Raw genomic sequence first — 22,752 nt, 5'->3', positions numbered from 1 at the left:
TCCCCTTCCTTCCCTTCCTCCCCTTCCTCCCCTGCCTTCCCTTCCTCCCCTTCCTCCCCTGCCTTCCCTTCCTCCCCTTCCTTCCCTTCCTCCCCTTCCCTTCCTTCCTTCCTTCCCTCCCTTCCTCCCCTTCCTTCCCTTCCTCCCTTCCCTTCCTTCCCTTCCTCCCCTTCCCTCCCTTCCTCCCCTTCCTTCCCTTCCTCCCTTCCTCCCTTCCTCCCTTCCCTTCCTTCCCTTCCTTCTCTTCCCTTCCCTTCTCTTTCCTTCCTGCCTTCCTGCCTTCCTTGCCTTCCTTGCCTTCCTTCCCTTCCTTTCCCTTCCTTCCTCCCTTCCTTCTTTTCCTTCCTTCCTTTCCTTCCTTCCCTTCCTTCCCTTCCTTCCCTGCCTGCCTGTCTGCCTATTGCACTGACTAGGATTTCTGGTATGAATTTCAGTGAGAGTATGAGATCAGACCTCCTTGTCTTGTTCCTGATCTTGGGGGAAGGCAGTCAGTCTTTCACCATTACCTATGATCATAGCTATACTTATTTACAGATGTCCTTTATCCAGTTAAGGATGTTTATTTCTCTTCCTAATTCACAAAGAGATTTTATTAAACAATGCATTTTAAGGCTATTTGGAAAACAACCAAGATACTAACGTCTGCCTTAATGAATATGGAAAAAAATAAATCATACCTCTCACAGTACCACTGATACAAATAAGAATTTTGTAATTATCGTTATAATGCTTTTTACTTCCTAGTTTTATTTTGACTGATTGCATTAAAGTTTTTTTAAGTGTTTTAAACACTTTGCAGCTTTCTAGACTGCTCTCACCATTCCCACCCAGGACTCCTCTCCATGGGGGTCAGGTGTGTGCTGACATTGGGGTCCCGGTACTCTTGGTACCCACTTCTCAGCAGATACTTCTTATCCACCTTGGAGACCCCAGAACAATCCTTCTCTGCCCCTCTTCTGAGTCATTTCTTGCCATTTTTCAGAGTCTTTCCCCTTGTTTCCCTGCCTTTCTTCCTGTCCTTTATATACATTCTTTTTGTGAACACAGAACCCTGCATGAGACAGGAAACTCATTGAAGCTCCGTGTAGGTTTCTATTTTTTTCTGTTCATGCTGGTGAGGTTGGCTTTGGCCAGCCTCATATACGATGACACTGGGTTCTCATATACGATGGGACTTTTTTGAGAAAGAGTTTTGCTCTTGTCACCCAGGCTGGAGTGCAATGTTGCAATCTTGGCTCACGGCAACCTCCGCCTCCCGGCTTCAAGCAATTCTCCTGTCTCAGCTTCCTGAGTAGCTGGGATTACAGGCCCACGCCACCATGCCCAGCTAATTTTTGTATTTTTAGTAGACATGGGGTTTTGCCACATTAGCCAGGCTGGTCTTAAACTCCTGATCTCAAATGATCCTCCTCCTGCCTCAGCCTCCCAAAGTCTTAGGATTACAGGCATGAGCCACTGCGCCCGGCCACAATGGGACTATTTTTCAGGAAGCTCTGCTAAGTTGTGCTGTGATCTTTGTTAATACTAAGTTGTTGTTAATATTGTATGTAACCCTACAGAGATTCTGATATATGCAAATGAGAGCTTGTTAAAGATCATGCAAACGTTTACATTCAACTTGGCTTTTTGTAATCTAGGATTTACTCTTTTATTTCTAAATTCTTAACTAAAAACTATTTCTGTCCCTGGGGGAAGATTTTCATTCCTTCCGAAATGACTTACTGGTTGTTAGGCACACACAGTGGGTCACTGATAGAAATGGAAGAATTTATCACATTTCGGGGGATGGGATGTGGAAAGCAGACAGCCGACAGCTTTGCATTCTTGTTTGTACCAGACTCGAGGCATCATTATCCTAGTAGGAATTCTTACAGCCATTCCGGAGGGATGGGAATTATCATCCCCATTTCATACACGATGAAACCAAGACTCAGAGGAACCAAGGGACTTACCCAAGGCCGTGCAGCTTGTAAGGGGCAAGAGACCAACCCCGGGGCACACTCACTCCACCTCAGCGCTTGTGACTCTGTGCAGGAGGTATAGAAAGTGTTGGAAGAGCTACACAAGAAAGAGGCTCACCTTTTTTTTATTATTATTTTTCAACAATAGATAAATAAATAAATAATTTTTTTGAGACAGAATCTCACTCTGTTGCCCAGGCTGGAGTGCAGTGGTGCGGTCTCAGCTGCTCACTGCAACCTCCGCCTCCCGGGTTCAAGCGATTCTCCTGCTTCAGCCTCCCAAGTAGCTGGGGTAACAGGTATATGCCACCACGCCAGGCTAGTTTTTCTATTTTTAGCAGAGATGGGGTTTCACCATGTTGGCCAGGTTGGTCTTGAACTCTTGACCTCAAGTGATCGGCCCGCCTCGGCCTCCCAAAGTGCGGGGATTATAGGCATCAATCACTACGCCCTGCCAAGAGGCTCATCTTTGCTGGAGGAAATTCAGGGAAGATGAGCTGCATGGTTTTTTTTTTGTTTTTTGTTTTTTGTTTTTAACAGATTATTGGAGGATATTGGTGGTTTCCCCAAAAGCAGCATCCCTCTTTGTTTGGAAACACACATCACGTTACCGTGTGTAATTCCCAGCTCTTCCTTGTTGGTTGCTCCCAGACAAGGTTTCCTTCCCAAGTAAGCCTTTCTTTTGAACTGCCCCTTCTTAACTTTTCTGTTTATGGTCATTAGGGATTCGGACATTTTCCGTACCTGCCTCAGTTAGCAGGTGAAGGGCCATGATTAATGCCTTTGAAAATCAAGAACAGGGGATGTTCCACACCCCAGTGTATTATAAAGTCCTCATCCTGTGTCTCAGGGCAGCCAAGAGAAGTCACCCTAAGAGCAAGGACCTTAGTTTGTGACCAGGACCCTGTAGACAGCACCCTGCTCTAGACCACCAAGTTCAAATCCCTGCTCCTCCACTGGTGTCCAGAGGAAGTGAGTCGGTACACACACAGCTCTGAGAACAATGCCTGGCCTGTAGGAAGTGCTAGAAAGTATTGTCAGTGATCGAATGTCCCCAAATCCTCAAGTCAGTGTGAATAGAAAGAAGAGGAAGTAAGAGGGGCCGCTTTCAGGTCTTTGAGAAAATCCAGTGAGGAAAGTGGTGATGAATCAGCCTTGGACCACAAGGGTCTCTTTGAGAGAGTTTGTTGTGTTCAAAGCCACAAAGGACTTGTCATTCCTAAACTGGCGTGGGAAAAGAACCAACCAATAGAGTCTTCGAGAGGATCATGTAAGTCAACACAGATGCCTGCAGTCTGGGTTCGGCTAAAGAAGCAATGTCAATCAATGGCACCTTCGATGCAGATGGCAGGTGAACAAACCCCGAGCACCCCCGAGAGAGAGGCCTCCTGGTTTCTGGTGCAGGCAGAACCTGCTTCTCCCTAAGGCTCTGTCCATTGGGCTTCAGGCCGTGCAGCCACCTTCCATCTCTGGGGACCAGTGGAGTGCGCTCAGGAAAGGCTGGCTGACCCCTGCAGCAGGAGCTGGGGTCCGAAGCCCAGTCTGCTCAGCCTTCAGCAGAAGCAGGTCCTGCCTGCTCCAGGGACCCAGAGTCCTCTCTTCCAGGGGCGCTGGGGGTTCGTCTGCAGTCCACGTTGGCCTCATGGCTGGTCTGAGTTGATCTAGGCTGGCCCTGGGGCTCCGAGTCCAAACATTCATTCCAGCCACCTGGCTGGCCTCCTCGATCTTCTTTAAGCCGTAGAACCATGGAGCCAAAACCTTTGAGTTCTTTTTTTTTTTTTTTTTTCCAGTGAAAATTATACATAAGCTTGGGCAAAGGGAGGAAGGAAAGAAGGAAGGGAGAAGGGAAAGGAGGGAAGGAAGGGAGAGAGGCAGGGAAGGAAAGAAAGTAGTATTTAGGTTGGTGCAAAAGTAATTGTGATTTTTTGCCATTACTTTCAATGGCAAAAACTGCAATTACTTTTGCACCAGCCTAATATAAAGGGTTTTAAACCAAATGTAAGACTCCCTCCCTCTCTCCTTCTGTTTCCTGGATTTAACCAGAGTTAACAGTTTTCTTTGAATCTTGGGGGACATTTTATTCATAATACATGAATATATGTGAGGCTTTTAAAAATTATGTTTGATTTTATTCCTCTGTGCCTTATATTATTAACTTACTATATATTAAAGATCTTCTCATAGCATTAATATAGATCGCCTGTTTCTTATCTTGATATTTATTTCATTAGGGTTAAATATAAAACTATTTCAGTGAGATATTGAAATTCTGAACTCTTATACATCTAACAATGTAACTGAAAGTAAATGGCATGAACCTTGGCAGAATTACAAAAAGAGACAGATCAATCCACAGTTACAGTGACAACTTAACCAAGTCTCTCAGAAACAAATATACATCAACAGGCCAAAGGAAAAGGATAATGTCACAGAAAATTTGAACCACACCATTAACGAGTTTGATTGAGTGAAAATATGAGGAACTTGGTATTCAACAGTTAGAGAATGCATGTTCTGCAGGGTGCGGTGGCTCACACCTGTAATCCCAGTACTTTGGGAGGCTAAGGCAGAGATTCACTCTTGTTGCCCAGGCAATGGTGTGAACTTGGCTCACTGCAACCTCCGCCTCCCGAGTTCAAGCGATTCTCCTGCCTCAGCCTCCCGAGTAGCTGGGATTACAGGTGCCCGCACCCATGCCCAGCTAATTTTTGTATTTTTAATAGAGATGAGGTTTCACCACGTTGTCCAGGCTGGTCTCGAACTCCTGACCTCAGGTGATCCACCCTCCTGTGCTTCCCAAAGTGCTGGGATTACAGGTGTGAGCCACCACATCCGGCCTGATTTTCTTTTTATGAAGACAAGGTCCCACTATAGTGCCTAGGTTTGTCTCAGAATTCCTGGGCTCAAGTGATCCCTCCCACCTCAGCCTCCCAAAGTGCTGGGATTACAGATGTGAGCCGCCGCACCCGGTCCACTAATATTTAATCTCAGGATTGACTTCACACCATCACTCAGCAACATGAGGCAGGCGACCATGTAGTCATGGAATTTCTAAGGTGTCCTGGGGAAGGATGGGCAGAGGCCCCCATCGGACTTGTTGGTTTGCTTTTAGCACATGACTGCATTTTGCAGTTTCCATGTGCCAGGTCAAGTGGATTTCTAGATTACTCTCTCTTTTAATTTTATGTTAGTAAGTACTTAAGTTAGTTATTTCAAGTGAATAAGCCTCTGGCTGTCTCAGGACGTGACCCTCTCTCTTCCAGGGAAGCCGTGGCGAACGGAACAGACGGAGGACCTGAAGCGAGTGCTCAGAACGGTGGACAGGGCGATCCCATTGGTCCTAGTCAGCGGCAACCACGACGTCGGCAATGCCCCCACGGCTGAGACCGTCGAGGAGTTCTGCCAAACTTGGGGAGACGACTACTTCAGCTTCTGGGTCGGGGGCGTCCTGTTCCTGGTCCTCAACTCCCAGTTGTACCAGAACCCCTCCCAGTGCCCCAGCCTGAAGCAGGCGCAGGACCAGTGGCTGGACGAGCAACTGAGCATCGCGAGGCAGCGGCACTGCCAGCATGCCATCGTCTTCCAGCACATCCCGCTGTTCCTAGAGAGCATTGATGAGGACGACGACGACTACTTCAACCTCAGCAAGCCCACTCGGAAGAAGCTGGCAGACAAGCTCATCCACGCAGGTAGATGTCCTGGGCCACGGGTTTCAGGGAGGAAGGGCTCCTCTAGAGAGGGCATTTCCAGATCCTTCTCCCGTCCCGCTGCAATGTGGCAAAAAGGGAGAGAGGACTAGGCCGGGAGTTCTGATCCCAGCTCTTGGACTTGCAGACTGCATGGCTGGCTACCTAATCCTCCTGCGCCTCAGTTTCCTCGTCTGTAAAACAGGAATGGTAATAGTAGCCCTCTTGCAGGATGGGTTCGAGGAGTATATGAGAAAGACCTCCCAAACATGGAGAACAGCCCGTAGCCTGAGTACTCAGTGTGCCGTAGCTGCTCATAGTTGAAGATGGGGGTTCTCCAAGTGGCAGGAGGGGTTTATTGGGGAAAGGAGACCAGGTGGTGCAGGTGGATGTGAATGTGGCTTGCATGTGCTTTAGGAGAAGGCAAGATGCCAGGGACATCTGCTTTCACTTCTCTAGGAAGCAGGCACCTTGCTCAAGGGCAGACGATCTTTAAGAGCCAAGCTTCCCTCCAGTATTCGTCAGCTGTGACCCAGGAAATCCTGGGATGTGACTTTGGTGGACAGTTCCTGGGGCCTGATCAGTTTTCCTCTGGCAAGGTGGATTAAGTTCTCTTCCAGAATCAGGAGAGAGTAATGGATTTAGTCCCATCTTTTGCGGCCAGTCATACATGTAACACACGTGTGCACACACAGAATGAAGGCGCTCCATTTCTGGAGGCCACATCTCAGTTTCTGACGGCGCTCTAAGGCACTAGCCCACCCACCTCCTTTATTTTTCTGGTAGCACCTGCCATGGGCCTTTCAAGAGAAATAGTCTGTTCTAGGTGGATTCCCTGGGTTACCAGTGACTTGGCAAATTCCAGTTTTGCCAACAGTTGTGTCTCTTCTCTTTGTCCTCATTCTTCCTTTCACCAGGGCTTACTTTCTTTTCTTTCTTTCTTTTTTTTTTTTTTTTTTTTTTTTTGAGACAAAGTCTTGTTTTATTGCCCAGGCTAGAGTGCAGTGGCAAAATCTCGGCTCACTGCAACCACCGCCTCCCGGATTCCAGCAATTCTCATGCCTCAGCCTCCCAAGTAGCTGGGATTACAGACGCTGACCATCACACCCAGCTAATTTTTGTACTTTTAGTAGAAATGGGGTTTCACCATGTTGGCCAGGCTGGTTTCAAACTCCTGACCTCAAGTGATTTGCCTACCTTGGCTTCTCAAGGCCACAGGACCTGATCAGTTTTCCTCTGGTGAGGTGGATTAAGTTCTCCTCTAGAATCGGGAGAGAGTAACGGATTTAGTCCCACCTGGGATTACAATGCTGGGATTACAGGTGTAAGCCACCACGCCCAGCTGACACTTCCGTGTTTTCGAGACATTTTGGAAAAAGCTCATATAATTGGAGACGTTTTCCAGCTGTTCCATGGAGATAAAGTTAGAAAACTTCTATTAAGGCCTTTGAAATTTCATGCCATGCTTGAGTTGGTGCAGAAAACTGTCTTGATGACAAGGAAACAAAGCATCAAGATGGCATGAGCACCACCATGGAGACTATTCTGTAACGAAGAATAAAGCCAGAGAGAACATTTAATGCCACTGAAGTGATTCCTTTCATATCCAGTAGTGGTTTTTTTTGAGACGGAGTCCCGCTCTTGTCACCCAGGCTGGAGTGCAGTGGCACAATCTCAGCTCACTGCAACCTCCGTCTCCTGGGTTAAAGCAATTTTTCTGTCTCAGCCTGCTGAGTACCTGGGATTACAGGCGGCCGTCACCATGTCCAGCTAATTTTTGTATTTTTAGTAGAGGCAGGTTGGCCAGGTTTAGTTTCACCATGTTGGCCAGGCTGGTCTTGAAACTCCTGACCTCAGGTGATCCACCCACCTCAGCCTTCCAAAGCGCTGGGATTACAGGTGTGATCCACCGCAGCCAGCCAGATCTAATGTTAGATGAGTAAAACCCATGACTGCCCTGAGTTATTTGTTCTTGTCAACCACATTCCTAAGTGGTATGTAGTTCTGTGGTTTTCCCATTGTAGGACGGAGCACCCCCAGATATCGAGAAGACCCACAGCTCTAAATTTATTTATTTTTTTATTTATTGAGAGAGTCTTGCTCTGTCACCCAGACTGGAGTGCAGTGGCGTGATCATGGCTCACTGCAGCCTCGACCTCCTAGGCTTAAGCAATCTTCCCACCTCTACCTTCTGAGAAACTGGGACTATAGGCACACGCCACCATGCCCAGCTAATTTTTTAAATTATGTGTTGAAACGGGGTCTCACTTTGTTGCACCTGGCCGGGCTTGAATTCCTGGCCTCAAATGATCCCCTTGCCTTGGCCCCTGAAAGAGTTATAAATTACAGGTGTGAGCTCTAACAGAGCACCCTTGGGAGAAGCCTGTTGACCACCCACCAAGGGCCCTACAGGGTGGCATCATATCCATGATGCCCCAGCCCCCTGCCCACTCAGAACTGCAACCCCTCAAGCTCAGGAACCAGAGTTGTTGGCAAACCACGGGCTGGTCTATGTCTCCAGTTATCCCAGCTCCCAGAGACTGACAGCCACAACCAGAATGGCAATTGATTAATTTAGGGCAAGACTGCAGCCCTGGCCTCTGCCCCAGCAGTGCTTTCTCTTCCTGTAGGCAGAGCTACCTGGGAAGCCCAATTATAATCAGGAGGCTGCTTGGTAGGCGTGAGACAGAGCAGGGGGGTTAGTTTCCTTATTCCACTCTCAGTGACATCAGGCGCTGGAATCCAGTGGCTCCGTCTCCAGAGGAGCTCGCTAGCTGAAGGCACTTGGTCATTTCATGTCCCTTCAATTGTCTCTGTAGCCTGCCCACTGTCTAATCTGGGACCTAGCAGCAGCTCTGCACAGTGCTTCCCGCTCTGCTCTTGCCCATTCTAGTTCATTCTGCAGCTAACAGCAAGATGGGCATGTAACTGACTGCCCAGTGTGAGGCTTCCCTTCACCCCCAGGTCTGGCCCAGTTCCTCACTGCAGTGTCCAGGGCCCTTCTCAGTCACACCCGCCTTCCCCTCCGGCCACTTCTGGTTCATCTGCCTAGGCCCAGTCAACAATTTTTTGTTTTTTAAGACAGAGTCTCACTCTGTCACCTAGGCTGTAGTGCAGTGGCATGATCTCGGGTCACTACAACCTCCACCTCCCGAGTTCGAGTGATTATCCTGCCTCAGCCTCCCAAGTAACTGGGATTACAGGTGTGCAGCACCACGCCTGGCTCATTTTTGCATTTTTAGTAGAGATGGGGTTTCACCGTGTTGGCCAGGATGGTCTCGAACTCCTGACCTCAAGTGATCTGCCCGCCTCAGCCTCCCAAAGTGCTGGAATTACAGGTGTGAGCCACCGTGCCTGGCCTCAACATTTTTTTTTTTTCTTGAGATGGGGTCTTACCATGTCACTCAGGCTGGAGTGCAGTGTTGTGATCATAGCTCACTGCAGCTCTGGATTCCTGGGCTCAAGTGATCCTCCCACCTCAGCTCCCCAAGTGGCTGAGACTACAGTAGAGCACCACAATGCCTGGCTAATTTTTTTATTTTTTGCAGAGATGGAGGGCTCACTGTGTTGCCCAGGCTGGTATCAAATTCCTGGCCTCAAGTGACCCTCCCACCTGGGTATCCCAAAGCGCTGGGATTATAGGTGTAAGACACCACATCCCGCCTCCCACTCAACTTTGACACCTTCTGTATAAGGCTCTCCCCTCCTCCCTGCCCCAGGTTCTTCAGCTTCTCTTATCCCAGCACTTGTCAAATGGATTTGCAAGTGTTGACTTGTCTGAATCCCCGCTAAACTCTCAGCTCCCTGAGGGCAGGGACAGGGTTATATTCAGCTATGCAGTTGGGAGGCCTGGCTCAGATATTAGCTCATAATAAATGCTTTGTCAGTATTTGTGGAATGAATGAATGAGTCAAAGTCTTTGGGCCAGGTGTGGTGGCTCATGCCTGTAATCCCAGCACTTTGGGAGGCCAACACAGGTGGATCACATGAAGTCAGGAGTTTGAGACCAGGCTGGCCAACATGGCGAAACCCTGTCTGTACTAAAAAATACAATAATTAGCCAGGCCTGGTGGTGCCCACCTGTAATCCCAGCTACTCGGGAGGCTGAGGCAGAAGAATCACTTGAACCTGGGAGGTGGAGATTGCAGTGAGCCAAGATTGCGCCCCTGCACTCCAGCCTGGGCGACAGGAGCATGTTCAGACCATCAAGTTCCCAGCCCGTGGCCTCTGTGGCTTTGGTCTTAGGGAAGCCACTTGTGCCTCTCTCTGCTCCGGTCCTCAGGCTGGCTCTCCGGGGTCACTCATCAGTCTGTGTCTCCCTTCCCCAGCACCCCCTCCCAGTGCTTCCTCCGGGCAACGCCTGCAGGTATACAGACACCTGTTCTTGGCCACTGGCCTAAGGGTCTTCAGCTAAACCTGCTTCACAGAGAAGGCCAGAGAGGTGAGAGCCCTTTCCGCAATTCCCTTTCAGTTTCCGCGGCCTGCCAAACCAGGCCCTTTGCTGAATGACCTTCCAAACACAGAACGAATCTTAGGCAACATCAGAAAGAGATATGAGTCAGACGTGGATGCACTCTGCCGCAGGCAAAGAGACTTGCTGGGCTTGGAAGCTTAGGTAGGTGGGTGCTCTCGGGGGCTGTACGCATCCATGACTCAGTTATGCAGAAAGCAGCTCAGGTCACAACAACATAATTGGAACTCATTTTGGAAAGCCACAAGTTCAAGTGATATTTTGTAAAATTCATTAACTGAAAAGCTGGGATAAAATTGGGGGTGACGATGGCAGCTGGTATTTAATATTGCCTTTGGTTTTTTTCTCCCCCCATGGCAATATTATTCCCTACTACTGTTTCAGTCTCATTTATCTCCTTGTGCTGAAATGCCAGTACTCAAAAATATGTCAAAAGCTCATCAGAATATCAGGGTAGCTTTTAATTATGATAATTGTGTTGTTATACAATATCCTTTTAAAGAGCACATCTCTCCCCAAACCACCGTGGAGGTAAAACCCAGCTTCCTTCCAGCAAGCTTAATGAATAATTCTGAATCATTGTGTGGGATGAATAAATGATTTAATAATGAGCATCAACAATCATCTCTCATTGTTGCATTAATTTTTAAAAATGGGATGAGGTAAACGAGGAGGAGGGATGTCACTGTGCAGTGGACCACCGGGAGCAGAGGGGTGTGCTGTGTGAACCGAAGCCCGCCAGCCTCCAAGCTCAGGTTTCCCTAGAAACAGATGCATCCTATTTCTACTTTTGAAGCTCAGTAGAAAACCCTCTTTGTATGATACAAAAACACTGTCAATAGCCGGTACAAATAAACAGTTATCAGGGCAGGACAGATATACCGGTGTGAAGTGGCACCTGTTATTTTCTGTCTCTGTTTCCCCTGCGTGAGGATAATCAATTTCATCACATCCAAGGGATGTAAAAATTGGTTTTCCCCTTAATTTGCCTAATACCTAGTTGGAGTAGCAAAGATAGGTAGTAGATAGTGAAATCTTGGTTGAACTGGGACATTGCCTCTGTCCCTTATGCCTCTTTCAGCAGAGGATTAATATGTGATCCATTTAATATGGATTCCAATTTAGAAACTCAATCTTAAAAAACAAAAGCTAGCTCTTTAACTGACCATGTTTCCCTTGATGTCTCGATACCTTTTCTTTTTTTCCATTCTCAGCAGAGAGGTTAGAACTGTGTTTTAGAGAGCCCAGAGCAAATGTGGCAATTATGAAAAATTCTAATAAGTTGATCTTTCCTGCAAAAGTTAATGAGTCATTTCACAGAATTAGAGTTTCATTTCTAGTATTTATGCTTTTTTAGAAAATGAGAGAGAAAGAAGATAAATCTTAGCCCATGGTTATAGTTTTAAGATTTCAAAGTTTTGGCCGGGCACAGTGGCTCACACATGTAATCCCAGCACTTTGGGAGGCCAATGTGGGTGGATCACTTGAAGTTAGGAATTCAAGACCAGCCTGGGCAACATGGTGAAGCCCCATCTCTACTAAAATACAGAAATTAGCCGGGCATGGTGGCGGGCACCTGTAGTCCCAGCTACTTGGGAGGCTGAGGCAGAAGAATTGCTTGAACCCTGGAGGTGGAGGTTGCAGTGAGCCAAGATTACGCCAGTGCGTGCCAGTGTGGGCAACAGAGCAAGACTCCATCTCAAAAAAAAAAAAAAAGTTCAAAGTTTTAAAGAACAAAAAGGTCAGGTTCCCAGGATCGACTTTATAGGAAGATAAAACATCAAATCCTGCTCTGACATCCTTTGAGCTGTATTGCAATCACTTGTTTAGATCCTGGTTCCTCCAGGAAACAGAAGCCCAGCCTTATTCACCTCTGTAAGGCCAGCCCCCAGCTGAGAGTGTCATATAGTAGCTCCCCAGTAAGTAAATAGTGGTTAATAGAATTGATTTAAGCGTGATTCGAGTCTACTTATCAGCAGGTAATATCCGTATCATTGTGAGTTAGTTTTCATGAACTGACTTTTTTATGGTGGTGGTGGGGGACAGAGTCTCGCTCTGTCACCCACGCTGGAGTGCAGTGGCACCATCTCTACTCACTGCAACTTCCGCCTCCCAGGTTTCTCCTGCCTCAGCCTCCCGAGTAGCTGGGATTACAGGCGCACACCACCACGTCTGACTAATTTTGGTATTTTTAGTAGAGACAATTTCACTATATTGGCCAGGCTGGTCTTGAACTCCTGACCTCAAGTGATCCGCTCACCTTGGCCTCCCAAAGTGCTAAGATTACAGGCATGAGCCACCACACCCAGCCCACAAGCTGACTTTTTTATGGGAAATGCTTCGCCTAGAGGGGTCAATAGAACTTTTCTGTAAAGGGTCAGATAGTAAACATTTTGGGCTTTGTGGCTCTATGGTCTCTGTAGCAACTACTCAACTCTGCCTTCATAATAAGAGAGCAGCCACAGACAGTGCATAAACAACGGGGTATGGCGGTGTTCCAATAAAACTTTGTTTACAGAAACAGGTGGTAGGCCTGCCGGTGATAATTTTCCAACTCTTGGCTTGGAGAAATGTTCCCATTACGGGGTGATGCTCTTGCTCTCCCCAGAACCTTGTCCACATTCTGTATGTGTCTAAGTCTAGGATGTATCTGACGACCCCATTGTGACAACTGCCTGACTCACGGAAGGGTCTGCCCAGAACAAGCCTCCTGAAGGTTCTCAGTGGAGGGCGTGCCTGGGTGAGGCACATGTTCCCCTGAAGACCAGGATGTGATTTGGGATTGGAGTGTGGATAAGAGGGTCCATGGTGCATGTAAGATGTCTAATAATTGGGTGATCAGCTTCACATGTATTAGAAAAAATAGAACTAGCTTATCAATTTAAAGAAAATGATTGAATGATCACCTGAGGTCAGGAGTTCGAGACCAGCCTGGCCAACATGGAGAAACCCCATCTCTACTAAAAATACAAAAATTAACCAAGTGTGGTGGCACATACCTGTAGTCCTAGCTGCTTGGGAGGCTAAGGCAGGACATTGGCTTGAACCCGGGAGGCGGAGGTTACAGTGAGCCGAGATCGTGCCATTGCACTCCAGCCTGGGTGACAGAGCAAGACTCTGACTCAAAAAGTAAAAAATAAAAGAAAAAGTAAAGAAAATGATTGAGTGAATAATAGTATGAGTACTGTGCAGATAAGGCAAAACTTGGGAATTTGTACAGGGGGAATTAGTGTCTAGGCTGGTGGGCGGGGGGTCCTGTAACCTGGCAGGTGAACAAACAGGATTTGGCTTCCTAAGTTGCTTGAGATAAGTCGCTAAACATTTCTCTGCCTTAGTTTTCTCACTTATAAAATGAGGGTACTCACCCCAATCTTGTCGAGTTGGTGTATTCCTTAAGGGGAGTCATATATAAAATCAAAAAGACAAGTCAGGCCAGGCACAGCGGCTTACACCTGTAATCCCAGCACTTTGGCAAGCCGAGGCAGGTGGATCACCTGAGGTCAGGAGTTCAAGACCAGCCTGGCCAACATGGTGAAACCCCCATGTCTACTAAAAACACAAAAATTAGCCAGGTGTGGTGGTGAGCGCCTGTAATCCCAGCTACTCGGGAGGCTGAGGCACGAGAATCGCTTGAACCCAGGAGGCGGAGGTTGCAGTGAGCCAAGATCACTCCACTGCACTCCAGCCTAGGTGACTGAGTGACACTCCATCTCAAAAAAAAAAAAAAACAACAAAAAAAACAAGTCACTTAGCACCATGTCTGGCTCATAGTGAGCACTCAGTAAGGGCATGTTTGTTGTTCTGTATGATCCCGAACCGTTTGGGGAACCCACAGCAGGCGACTGTGCTTTATCCATTAGCTAGACCAGCATGCTTCTCACCTCTGGGGTGCTGGCGTCCTTCTTGTAGGGGTTCATGAGAATCTCCAGGACAGGCGGGCCTGGTTTGGGGACATGCCTGCTGCCTGCTGATATAGCTGTGTAGATTTGAAAGGGAAATAGTGATCAACTCTGTTCAAAATTCAAGCTATAGGAAGTAAAGCTAGACAAAATTCTCTTGGCTCCTGGGATGTGCGGGAAGATAGACAGTTACAGCCAGTCTGAGATTTTTCAGGGTAGGTGAGGAATGCATGCTACTTTTAATTTTAACAAAAGGGGGTACTGGTTTAAAAGAGTGGTAATCATTGAAGTAGATGAAACATTCTTATGGAATTTAGTGATAAAATTTGATCCTTTTATTTTTCAAAGCACATGCCTGTTTCAAAAGAAAAAACTTTAGACAAATTAAAGTTCACAGTTTAGTTAAGCAAAGAATGATTCGTAAATCCAGGCAGACCCTTAACCAGAATAGAGGCTCAGAAAGACTCCAGCACAGCCAAATGGTGACAGACTTGTGGACAGTAAAAGGAAAGTGACCTACGGAAATCGGAAGTGAGGTACAAAAACAGCCAGATTGGTTATAACTCAGCATTTGTCTTATTTGAACACAGTTTGAACAGTTGACTGCCTGTGATTGGCCAAAACCGGAGATTGGCAAGAGTATGTTCTATTCTGTTTACACATCCAGTTCACTATGTATACAGAGAAACCTTTGGCTGAAATTAAAATGTGTAAAGAAGGCTGGGCATGGTGGCTCACACCGCAATCCCAGCACTTTGGGAGACCGAAGCAGGAGGATCGCTTGAGCCTAAGAGTTCAAGACCAGCCCAGGCAACATAGTGAGACTCCATCTTTACCAAAAAGAATTTTTTTTTTTTTAACTAACCAGGCATAATGGTATGCACCTGTGGTCTCAGCTACTCAGAAGGCTGAGGTGGGAGGATTGGTTGAGCCCCAGAAGCCAAGGCTGCAGTAAGCTATGATTGCACCACTGTACTCCATCGTGGGCAACAGAGCAAGACCCTGTTTCAAAAAAATAAGTAAATAAAAATAAAGAATGTAAGGAGGCAGCTTGAGCCTCAATTTAATTTAACATACCTCACCAATTAAGTGTTAGTGTTTGAATGTTTAGTTTCATATTTTTTTTTTCCAAATATAGCAGACCTGTCCATAGGGCAGTGACAATCATGTTACAGTGCCCTCCCATTTAAAATGAATTTTTTAGGCTGAGCGTGGTGGCTCACGCCTATAATACCAGCCCTTTGGGAGGGCGAGGTGGGCGGATCACCTGAGGTCAGGAGTTCAAAACCAGCCTGGCCAACATGGTGAAACCTCATCTCTACTAAAAATATAAAAATTAGTGGGGTGTGGTGGCACGCACCTGTAATCACAGCTACTCCGTAGGCTGAAGCAGGAGAGTCACTTGAATCTGGGAGGCGGAGTTTGCAGTGAGCAGGGATCGTGCCACTGCACTCTAGCCTGGGCAACAAGAGGGAAACTCCGTCTCAAAAAAAAAAAAGATTTTTTAAAAACGATCTCACACTCATGCCCCCGCCCTACCCCCCCCCCAACTTTTTTTAAAGCATCTATAGAATCCAGAGTTTGTGGGGCCTTATCAGTTTGAGGAAGTTTTCCCTTTTTGTTTTATTTCCCAAGATTTAGTCTTGAATTTATTTTCCCACGTTTAGCCTATTTTTTAGGTTCTGAGCAGTTCGCCGTAAAACATCACATGCTAGTCATTTAATGTCTGATTCTCATTCACTATAAACCTAGATAAAAGACCAACTGCCAAAGCTACATCTGGTGTGAAGTGATGGATTAGATTTCTCACTTTGGAGGTATCCTTAACAGTTGGGCTAATTAAAGTTGAAATCAAGTCCCGATGGTAAATATTTATAAATTGAGAATCTGGCATGTGTAAATGTATGCTGCTGATTCCTGAAGTTAAATCAACATTTATCCATTCAGCAAAGAGCATGGGTCCCATGCTAGGCACTGAGGACAGAGGGATGAACGAAACAAACAAGTTTCTTCTCTGAGGTTGTGGATTGCTCTTCAACTAAAAATGTTTGGGTTTTTCTGTTCTTTTGTTTTTCGTGAGAGGGTCTCACTCTGTCACCCAGGCTGGAGTGCAGTGGCGCAATCTCAGCTCACTGCAACCTCCACCTCCCGGGTTCAAGTGATTCTCCTGCCTCAGCCTCCCAAGTAGCTGGAACTATAGGCACCCGCCACCACACTTGGCTAATTATTGTATTTTTAGAAGCCATAGGGTTTCACCATGTTGGCCAGGCTGGTCTCTTAACTCCTGACCTCAGGTGACCCGCCCACCTGAGCCCCTTCTATAGTGCTGGGATTACAGGCATGAGGCAACACAGCCGGCCAACTAAAAATGATGTAATTTTGTAATTCCATCACAACGTTGCAAAAAGGAGCCCCCAGTGCATGAGAAACAGCAGCGTCTGTTGAAGTTTATGAAGTCAAAATATTGTATCTTCTCTTTTGAGGTCATGTTTCAAAAATAGCAATTAGTATCATTTTGAAATCAGCAGTGAGATTCTTTGTAAAATTCCAATATCCCCAGCTCAGTGAAACGCTCATTCTGTCTACTAGTTCAAGTTATTTTTTATTTACTGCGCTTGCGTTGACATTTTCCGTAACTATTTCCCGCAGTGTAAGTACAAATCTACAACGTTGCTTTGTAAAATAAACTCAAAAATGCTTAATTTCATTGCCTTTTAAATTTTACTTTAAAATGTTTGCATATTAATTGATTGATTTGAAAGTTAAAAAAAAATAAATAAATAGCATGGCCAGGCATGGTGACTCACCCCTGTAATTCCAGCACTTTAGGAAGCCAAGGTGGGCAGGTCGCTTGAGCCCAGGAGTTCGAGACCAGCCTAGGCAACATGGTGAAATGCTGTGTCTACATAAAAAAAAAAAAAAAAAAAAACCCCACAAAAAATGAGTCCAGGCATTGTGGTGCACGCCTGTGGTCCCAGCTACACGGGAGGCTGAGGTGGGAGGATCGTCTGAGCCTGGAAGGTTGAAGCTACAGTGATCCATGATTGCACCACTCCAGTCTGGGTGACAGAGTGAGACTCTGTCTCCAAAAGCAAATACCACTCATTTCGGTGAAGCCCCCTGGGTGCCAGACGCTGTCCCGTGAACCCCTGTGTCAGGACCTTAAAGGTGCTTTCGCCAGGTCTTCGGCACAGGTGTGGAAACTGAGCACGCCAGTTGTAAGGAGCAGAGGCCCTCTAACTCCTGAGTCTATTTTAAATTTCACAGGCGTGGTAAGAGGAAAGGAAATCTTTTTTCTCACACATCTCCGCTCTGTAAGCACTATGCTGTGTGCAGTTGGAGTCCAGGTGAGGGCGCTGTTCCCTGCAGTAACATTGTCCAGATGGAAGGGGCCATATCAGGCAGGGGTGATGTTCCTGCAGCCACTGAGCCTCCTCTGGGGCCGCCCTGCCAAGGGTGGGGGGCCCTATGCTGTGTGCTCTGTCTCCCTGGGGACTGTGATATTCTCTGATCTCACTCCTCCATTATGCCACTGAAGACACCTAATAGAGCAATTTCTCTTCCGAAAAATGCAGATGAACAGGCTTCTTGAGAGCCATGGTCAATGTTCACTTTTATTTTTATTCACATTATTGTCAGCGGCGGCTCCCATGGTGTGGCAAACCTACACCACAACCCCACAAGGTACTGGCATTTTTTCCGTTTCGCCGACAAACAAATTCAGGTCCTAGAGGCGGGGTCATTCATTCGGGTCACAAAGCTACGAAGCAAGTGCAGTGATAGCTAAGGGTTTTGTGGGGATCAGATGAAATAATCCAGTATCTTGAGACAGTGTCTGGCTCCTGGTAGGTGTTCGGTGATGGTGAACTTGTATTCTTATCATTATCATCATTATTATTGAAAAATATTTTAAATGACTGGACATGAAAAGGATGTGTAAGGGATACAATTTCTGATTTTCCTTGAATTGGTACCCCCGACCCACTGCCAAGTGTTACCAGAGTGGGAACCGAAGTCTTCCTGGCAGTGTTTCTTCTGTCACTCCCCTGTTCACCACACTGGGGTCCCCTGTCCCCAGGATGGCTCTATGAAGTGCTACCAGAGGGTCGGTGTGACTCCATTGGTCATTTAAAAAGCAGTGGATACAGCCAGGCACAGTGGCTCACACCTGTGATCCTAGCACTTTGGGAGGCCGAGGCAGGCAGATCACAGGTCAGGAGTTCAAGACCAGCCTGGCCAGCATGGTGAAACCCCATAGCTACTAAAAATATAAAAATTATCCAGGCATGGTGGTGTGTGCCTTTAATCCTAGCTACTCGAGAGGCTGAGGCAGGAGAATGTCGCTTGCACCCAGGAGGCGGAGGTTGCAGTGAGCTGAGATCACGCCACTAGCCTGGGTGACAGAGTGAGACTACGTCTCGAAGGAAGGGAGGGAGGGAAGAAAGGAGGGAGGAAGGAAGGAAGGAAACACACGCACACAGAGGACACTATACTTGTAAAATAGTAATAGTGACTACTTAATAAATAGTACACCACAGGGACTCTTGCTCTGATTTTGTAGACAAGGAAACTGCTGCGCAGGGAGACAAATCGGCTTCCCCAGCATCACCCAGCTGCGAAGTGGTGGGTGACACTAATGCTTGGGGCCTGGGCAGTGACCCTGGGTCCTGTGTTCTCAACAACATTGCTTTTGGGTGCCCCAGAGCATGTTGATAAGCAGAATACACCATGGGCATGGGTGTTGATGGCAAGTAGAGAGGAGCTGGGACGCCTGTGTGGGGCAGAGTCCCACCTGCTCACCCTCCTGCCCATTCTTCACCTGCTCCTCTCCACGGGCTGCCTCAGGAAAGGAGCTGGTGCAACGACCACAGAGGCTCAGCATGGGGATGTCCAAAAGGGATCTGCCAAGCGAGGGTCCCTGGAGCCCACTCAGCATGGAATACAAGGGCGTGGAATTCCCCTTTGGCCTCCACAAGCAGGAATTTTTCTTTCATAGTAAGCCTTTCCGTTTATCCATTCATCTTGAGTATGTGAATTGTGCCTTCTGCAGACAAAGATGCTCTTGATGGTGTCTTTCTGTCTTTCTTTTTTTTTTTTTTTTTTTTTTTTTGTAGAAACTGGGTCTCACTATTTTGCCCGAGCTGGTCTCAAACTCCTGAACTCAAGCAATCTACCTTCCTCAGCCTCCCAAAGTGCTGGGATTACAGGCATGAGCCACCACGCCTGACCTTTTTTTTTTTTTCCTTTCTTGAGATGGAGTCTCGTGCTATTGCCCAGGCTGGAGTGCAGTGGCATGACCTCAGCTCACTGCAACCTCCGCCTCCCGGGCTCAAGTGATTCTCCTGCCTCAGCCTCCCGAGTAGCCAGGAGTACGGTTGCTCCCCACCATGCCCAGCTAATTTTTATATTTTCAATAAAGGCTGGGTTTCACCATGTTGCCCAGGTTGGTCTGGAACACCTGAGCTCAAGCACTCTGCCTGCCGTGGCCTCCCAAAGTGCTGTGGTTATATGCGTGAGCCACCACACCTGGCCTTCTTGATGGTGTCTTTCATGAAACTGGGAGGGATCTGTGCCCACCCCCGCAGACTCTGGCCAGCCCCTCACGGGTTCAAGCCCAGGAGGGCTCATTATCTAAAGATCATGGCTGCCAAAAAAAAGCTCACTTAAAATGCGGACCATAGCTACAGAAAACGGTGATAAAATAAAAATAAAGGTTGGTTTGAGACATTGTCTTGAGAAAAGAGATAAATTATGGCAATCAGTTAATTTCAACTTGTATTCGATAAAATGGTGGTTACTGCCGGTACGCACCAACTCACAATGAACGGAGAAGAAATCAAGTGTCGACTTGGTTTCCTTGGAGTAAATGGTCTGAAAAAATTCTTTGACAGCATCCTGTACTTTACATTTGACATTGGCAGCAGCATCACTGAGGGTTATTTTCAGATTTCATCAGTCTTCCTAAGGGTCTGTTTCTGAATCCATCAGTAATCTGATGATTGGCTTCTCAGGAGCTAATGTGGACAGGTATGTTTACTCCATGAGAGCCTTATTTGCTGATGATTTCCCCAGTGTCATTTTCTTCAGCTTTGTGAAGTCCTGCATCTTTAGTGTGATTTGTGGTCTCACATACGGGTGCACTCTGGTTGCACAGCTTGGGGGATTGGGGGTGGTGGCTTGGTTTATAAGCAGTCCATTTATGAACAGTTTCTTGTTAATAAGAAATACTGGCTGGGTGTGGTGGCTCTCACCTGTAATCCCAGTGATTTGGGAGGCCAAGGTGGGAGGATCAGTTGAGGCCAGGAGTTTGAGACCAGCCTGGGTGATGTAACAAGACCCCATCTCTACAGAATATACTTTTTTTTTTTTTTTTTTTTTTTTTTTGAGATGCAGTCTCACTCTGTCACCCAGGCTGGAGTGCGGTGGCGTGATCTGCGCTCACTGCAAGCTCCGCCCCCTGGGTTCATGCCATTCTCCTGCCTCAGCCTCCCGAGTAGCTGGGACTACAGGCACCCGCCACCACACCCAGCTAATTTTTTTGTATTTTTAGTAGAGATGGGGTTTCACCATGTTAGCCAGGATGGTCTCAATCTCCTGACCTCGTGATCCGCCCGCCTCAGCCTCCCAAAGTGCTGGGATTACAGACGTGAGCCCCCGTACCTGGCTCACAATATACTTTTTTAATTAGCCAGGCGTGGTGCTGTGCACCTCTAGTCCTAGTTACTCAGGAGGCTGAGGTGGGAGGATCTCTTGAACCCAGAAGTTCGAGGTTGCAGTGAGCCAAGATCGTACCACTGAACTCCAGCCTCGAGGACACAGTGAGACCCTGTCTCTTTAAAAAAAAAAAAAGCCCTCTTTTCATATAGCTGATCATATACAGGCATTTAGGAAGCATAAGATTATGTCATACAAAGCATTATCTCATGTCATTAAAAACCCAGACCACAGCTCATTGTACTCTGTAGACATTCCACGTTCATTAAACTCTTGTCATTGTGGGACACTGAGGCTGTTCCACTTGTTCTCTGTCATACATCATACCATCTTGAACTTCTTCATGCATAAACAGATCCAAATCTTAACATAAAGATACTTGTGCATTTTCATATTTGTGGAACGAATGCCTGCAATCAGTCTTAGTAAGGCCACATGTGACTGTGTGTCGTGTTTTGCTGAAGAGATGTAGCATTCTGACTGGAGCTTTTGACATTGGGGTCAGGTATTTTGCTTAGTGTTACATTCATCTTTACATCTTTTAACATTGATGGCAGATGTTCTCTGCATGTTTCCACGTGTTCCTTGGAGACAAGGGGAACACATGAGGTGGAGTAAGCGTCGGCCCTGCCCTCAAGAAGCTCAGAGCCTTGGAGAAAAGTCAGGAAAGAAACCAGAGAATTACACTTAAGACATGGAGTGGGGGCCGGGCATGATAAATCACACCTGTAATCCTAGCACTTTGAGAGGCCGAGGTGGCGGATCCCCTGAGGTCCAGAGTTGGAGACCAGCCTGACCAACATGGCGAAACCCCGTGTCTACTAAAAATACAAAAGTTGGCTGGGAGTGGTGGCAGGTGCCTGTAATCCCAGCTCCTCGGGAAGCAGCTGAGGCAGGATAATAGTCACTTGAACCTAGGAGGAGGTGGAGGTTCCAATGAGCCAAGATTGTGCCACTGCACCCCAGTCTGGGTGACAGAGCAAGACTCCACCTCAAAAAAAAAAAAAAAAAAAAGTCCTGGAGTAGGATTCCAGGACACTTTAGAGTTGTTTCTTATTACTTAAATTTATCTCCCCATAAATCACATGTGAAGATGTGCAAGTACTTTGCTTGCTACCTATTGGATACGAGTGTGGTTCCTCTTAAGATCGTATGAGTGTGGTGGTGCGCACCTGTAGTCCCAGCTACCCCGAAGGCTGAGACAGGAGAATCACCTGAGCCTGGGGTGGTCAAGGCTGCAGTGAACTGTGATCGCACTGCTGCACTCTAGCCTGGGAGACAGAGTAAGACCCTGTCTCAAAAAAAAAAAAAAAAAATAGTGTGAGTTGTGTGGCACCTGCTGCCCTTGTGACTTTCATGTTAGTGACTTTCCATTCCACCTTGCTTCTTCCTTCCCTCCTTCTTCCTTCATTCTCTTGTTGTTCCTTTAATTTATAACAACCTTTACGTTATTACTGTCTTCATAAAATTACTCCGTTAAGTGTCTGCTTTGGGGGCATCTGTTCAATTAATTAAGTATAAATTTGGGGATTGCCTACTCTATGCAAAGCCCAAAGAAAGCTTTTTTATGTGATTAATCCATCAATACACAGGACCATTGTGACCTGGTGCCTCTCTTTCCTGTATTCCAGTCAGGGTTGTGGAATAACCATTTTCTTGCTCACTGCAACCTCAGCCTCCCAAATAGCTGGGATTACAGGCACCCACCACCACGCCTAGCTAATTTCTGTATTTTTAGTAGAGATGGGGTTTCACCATGTTGGCCAGGCTGGTCTCAGATTCCTGACCTCAAGTGATCTGCCCACCTCAGCCTCCTAAAATGCTGGGATTACAGGTGTGCCTGGCCTAGGAATAGCCATTCTTAATCTTGTTGAGGTCACTGACACTGTGGCCAAATCCCTGGCCAGGCCCTATCCCAAGAAGGTGCACATTGCTTAAAGGTAAAGCTAAGACCTTCTGGTGCAGCGGGGAGCAGTTAAAGGGGACTTGGGATATCATTGTAATATTTCATTTCTTTTTTA

General features: G+C 46.9%; 1 protein-coding gene across 2 annotated transcripts in view; it reads left to right on the top strand.

The window, feature by feature from the left end:
• CPPED1 (calcineurin like phosphoesterase domain containing 1) overlaps positions 1–22,752 on the top strand; it is a 136,837-nt gene that overhangs the window by 90,347 nt on the left and 23,738 nt on the right. Inside the window, exons 3-4 of one of the 2 annotated variants that reach the window (XM_045382878.3) lie at positions 5,225–5,650; positions 9,976–10,088. In XM_045382878.3, the coding sequence (XP_045238813.2) occupies positions 5,225–5,650; positions 9,976–10,061 (512 nt within the window). In that variant the 3' untranslated portion in view covers positions 10,062–10,088. The remainder of the gene's footprint in view (positions 1–5,224; positions 5,651–9,975; positions 10,089–22,752) is intronic. The other variant, XM_045382877.3, reaches the window with a different exon arrangement.

This window comes from Macaca fascicularis, chromosome 20 (genome assembly GCF_037993035.2).
Source record: "Macaca fascicularis isolate 582-1 chromosome 20, T2T-MFA8v1.1".
Classification (NCBI taxonomy): Eukaryota; Metazoa; Chordata; class Mammalia; order Primates; family Cercopithecidae; genus Macaca; species Macaca fascicularis.
The sequence above is the reverse complement of the archived record's forward strand: the minus strand, read 5'-3'. Positions and strand labels throughout refer to the sequence as shown.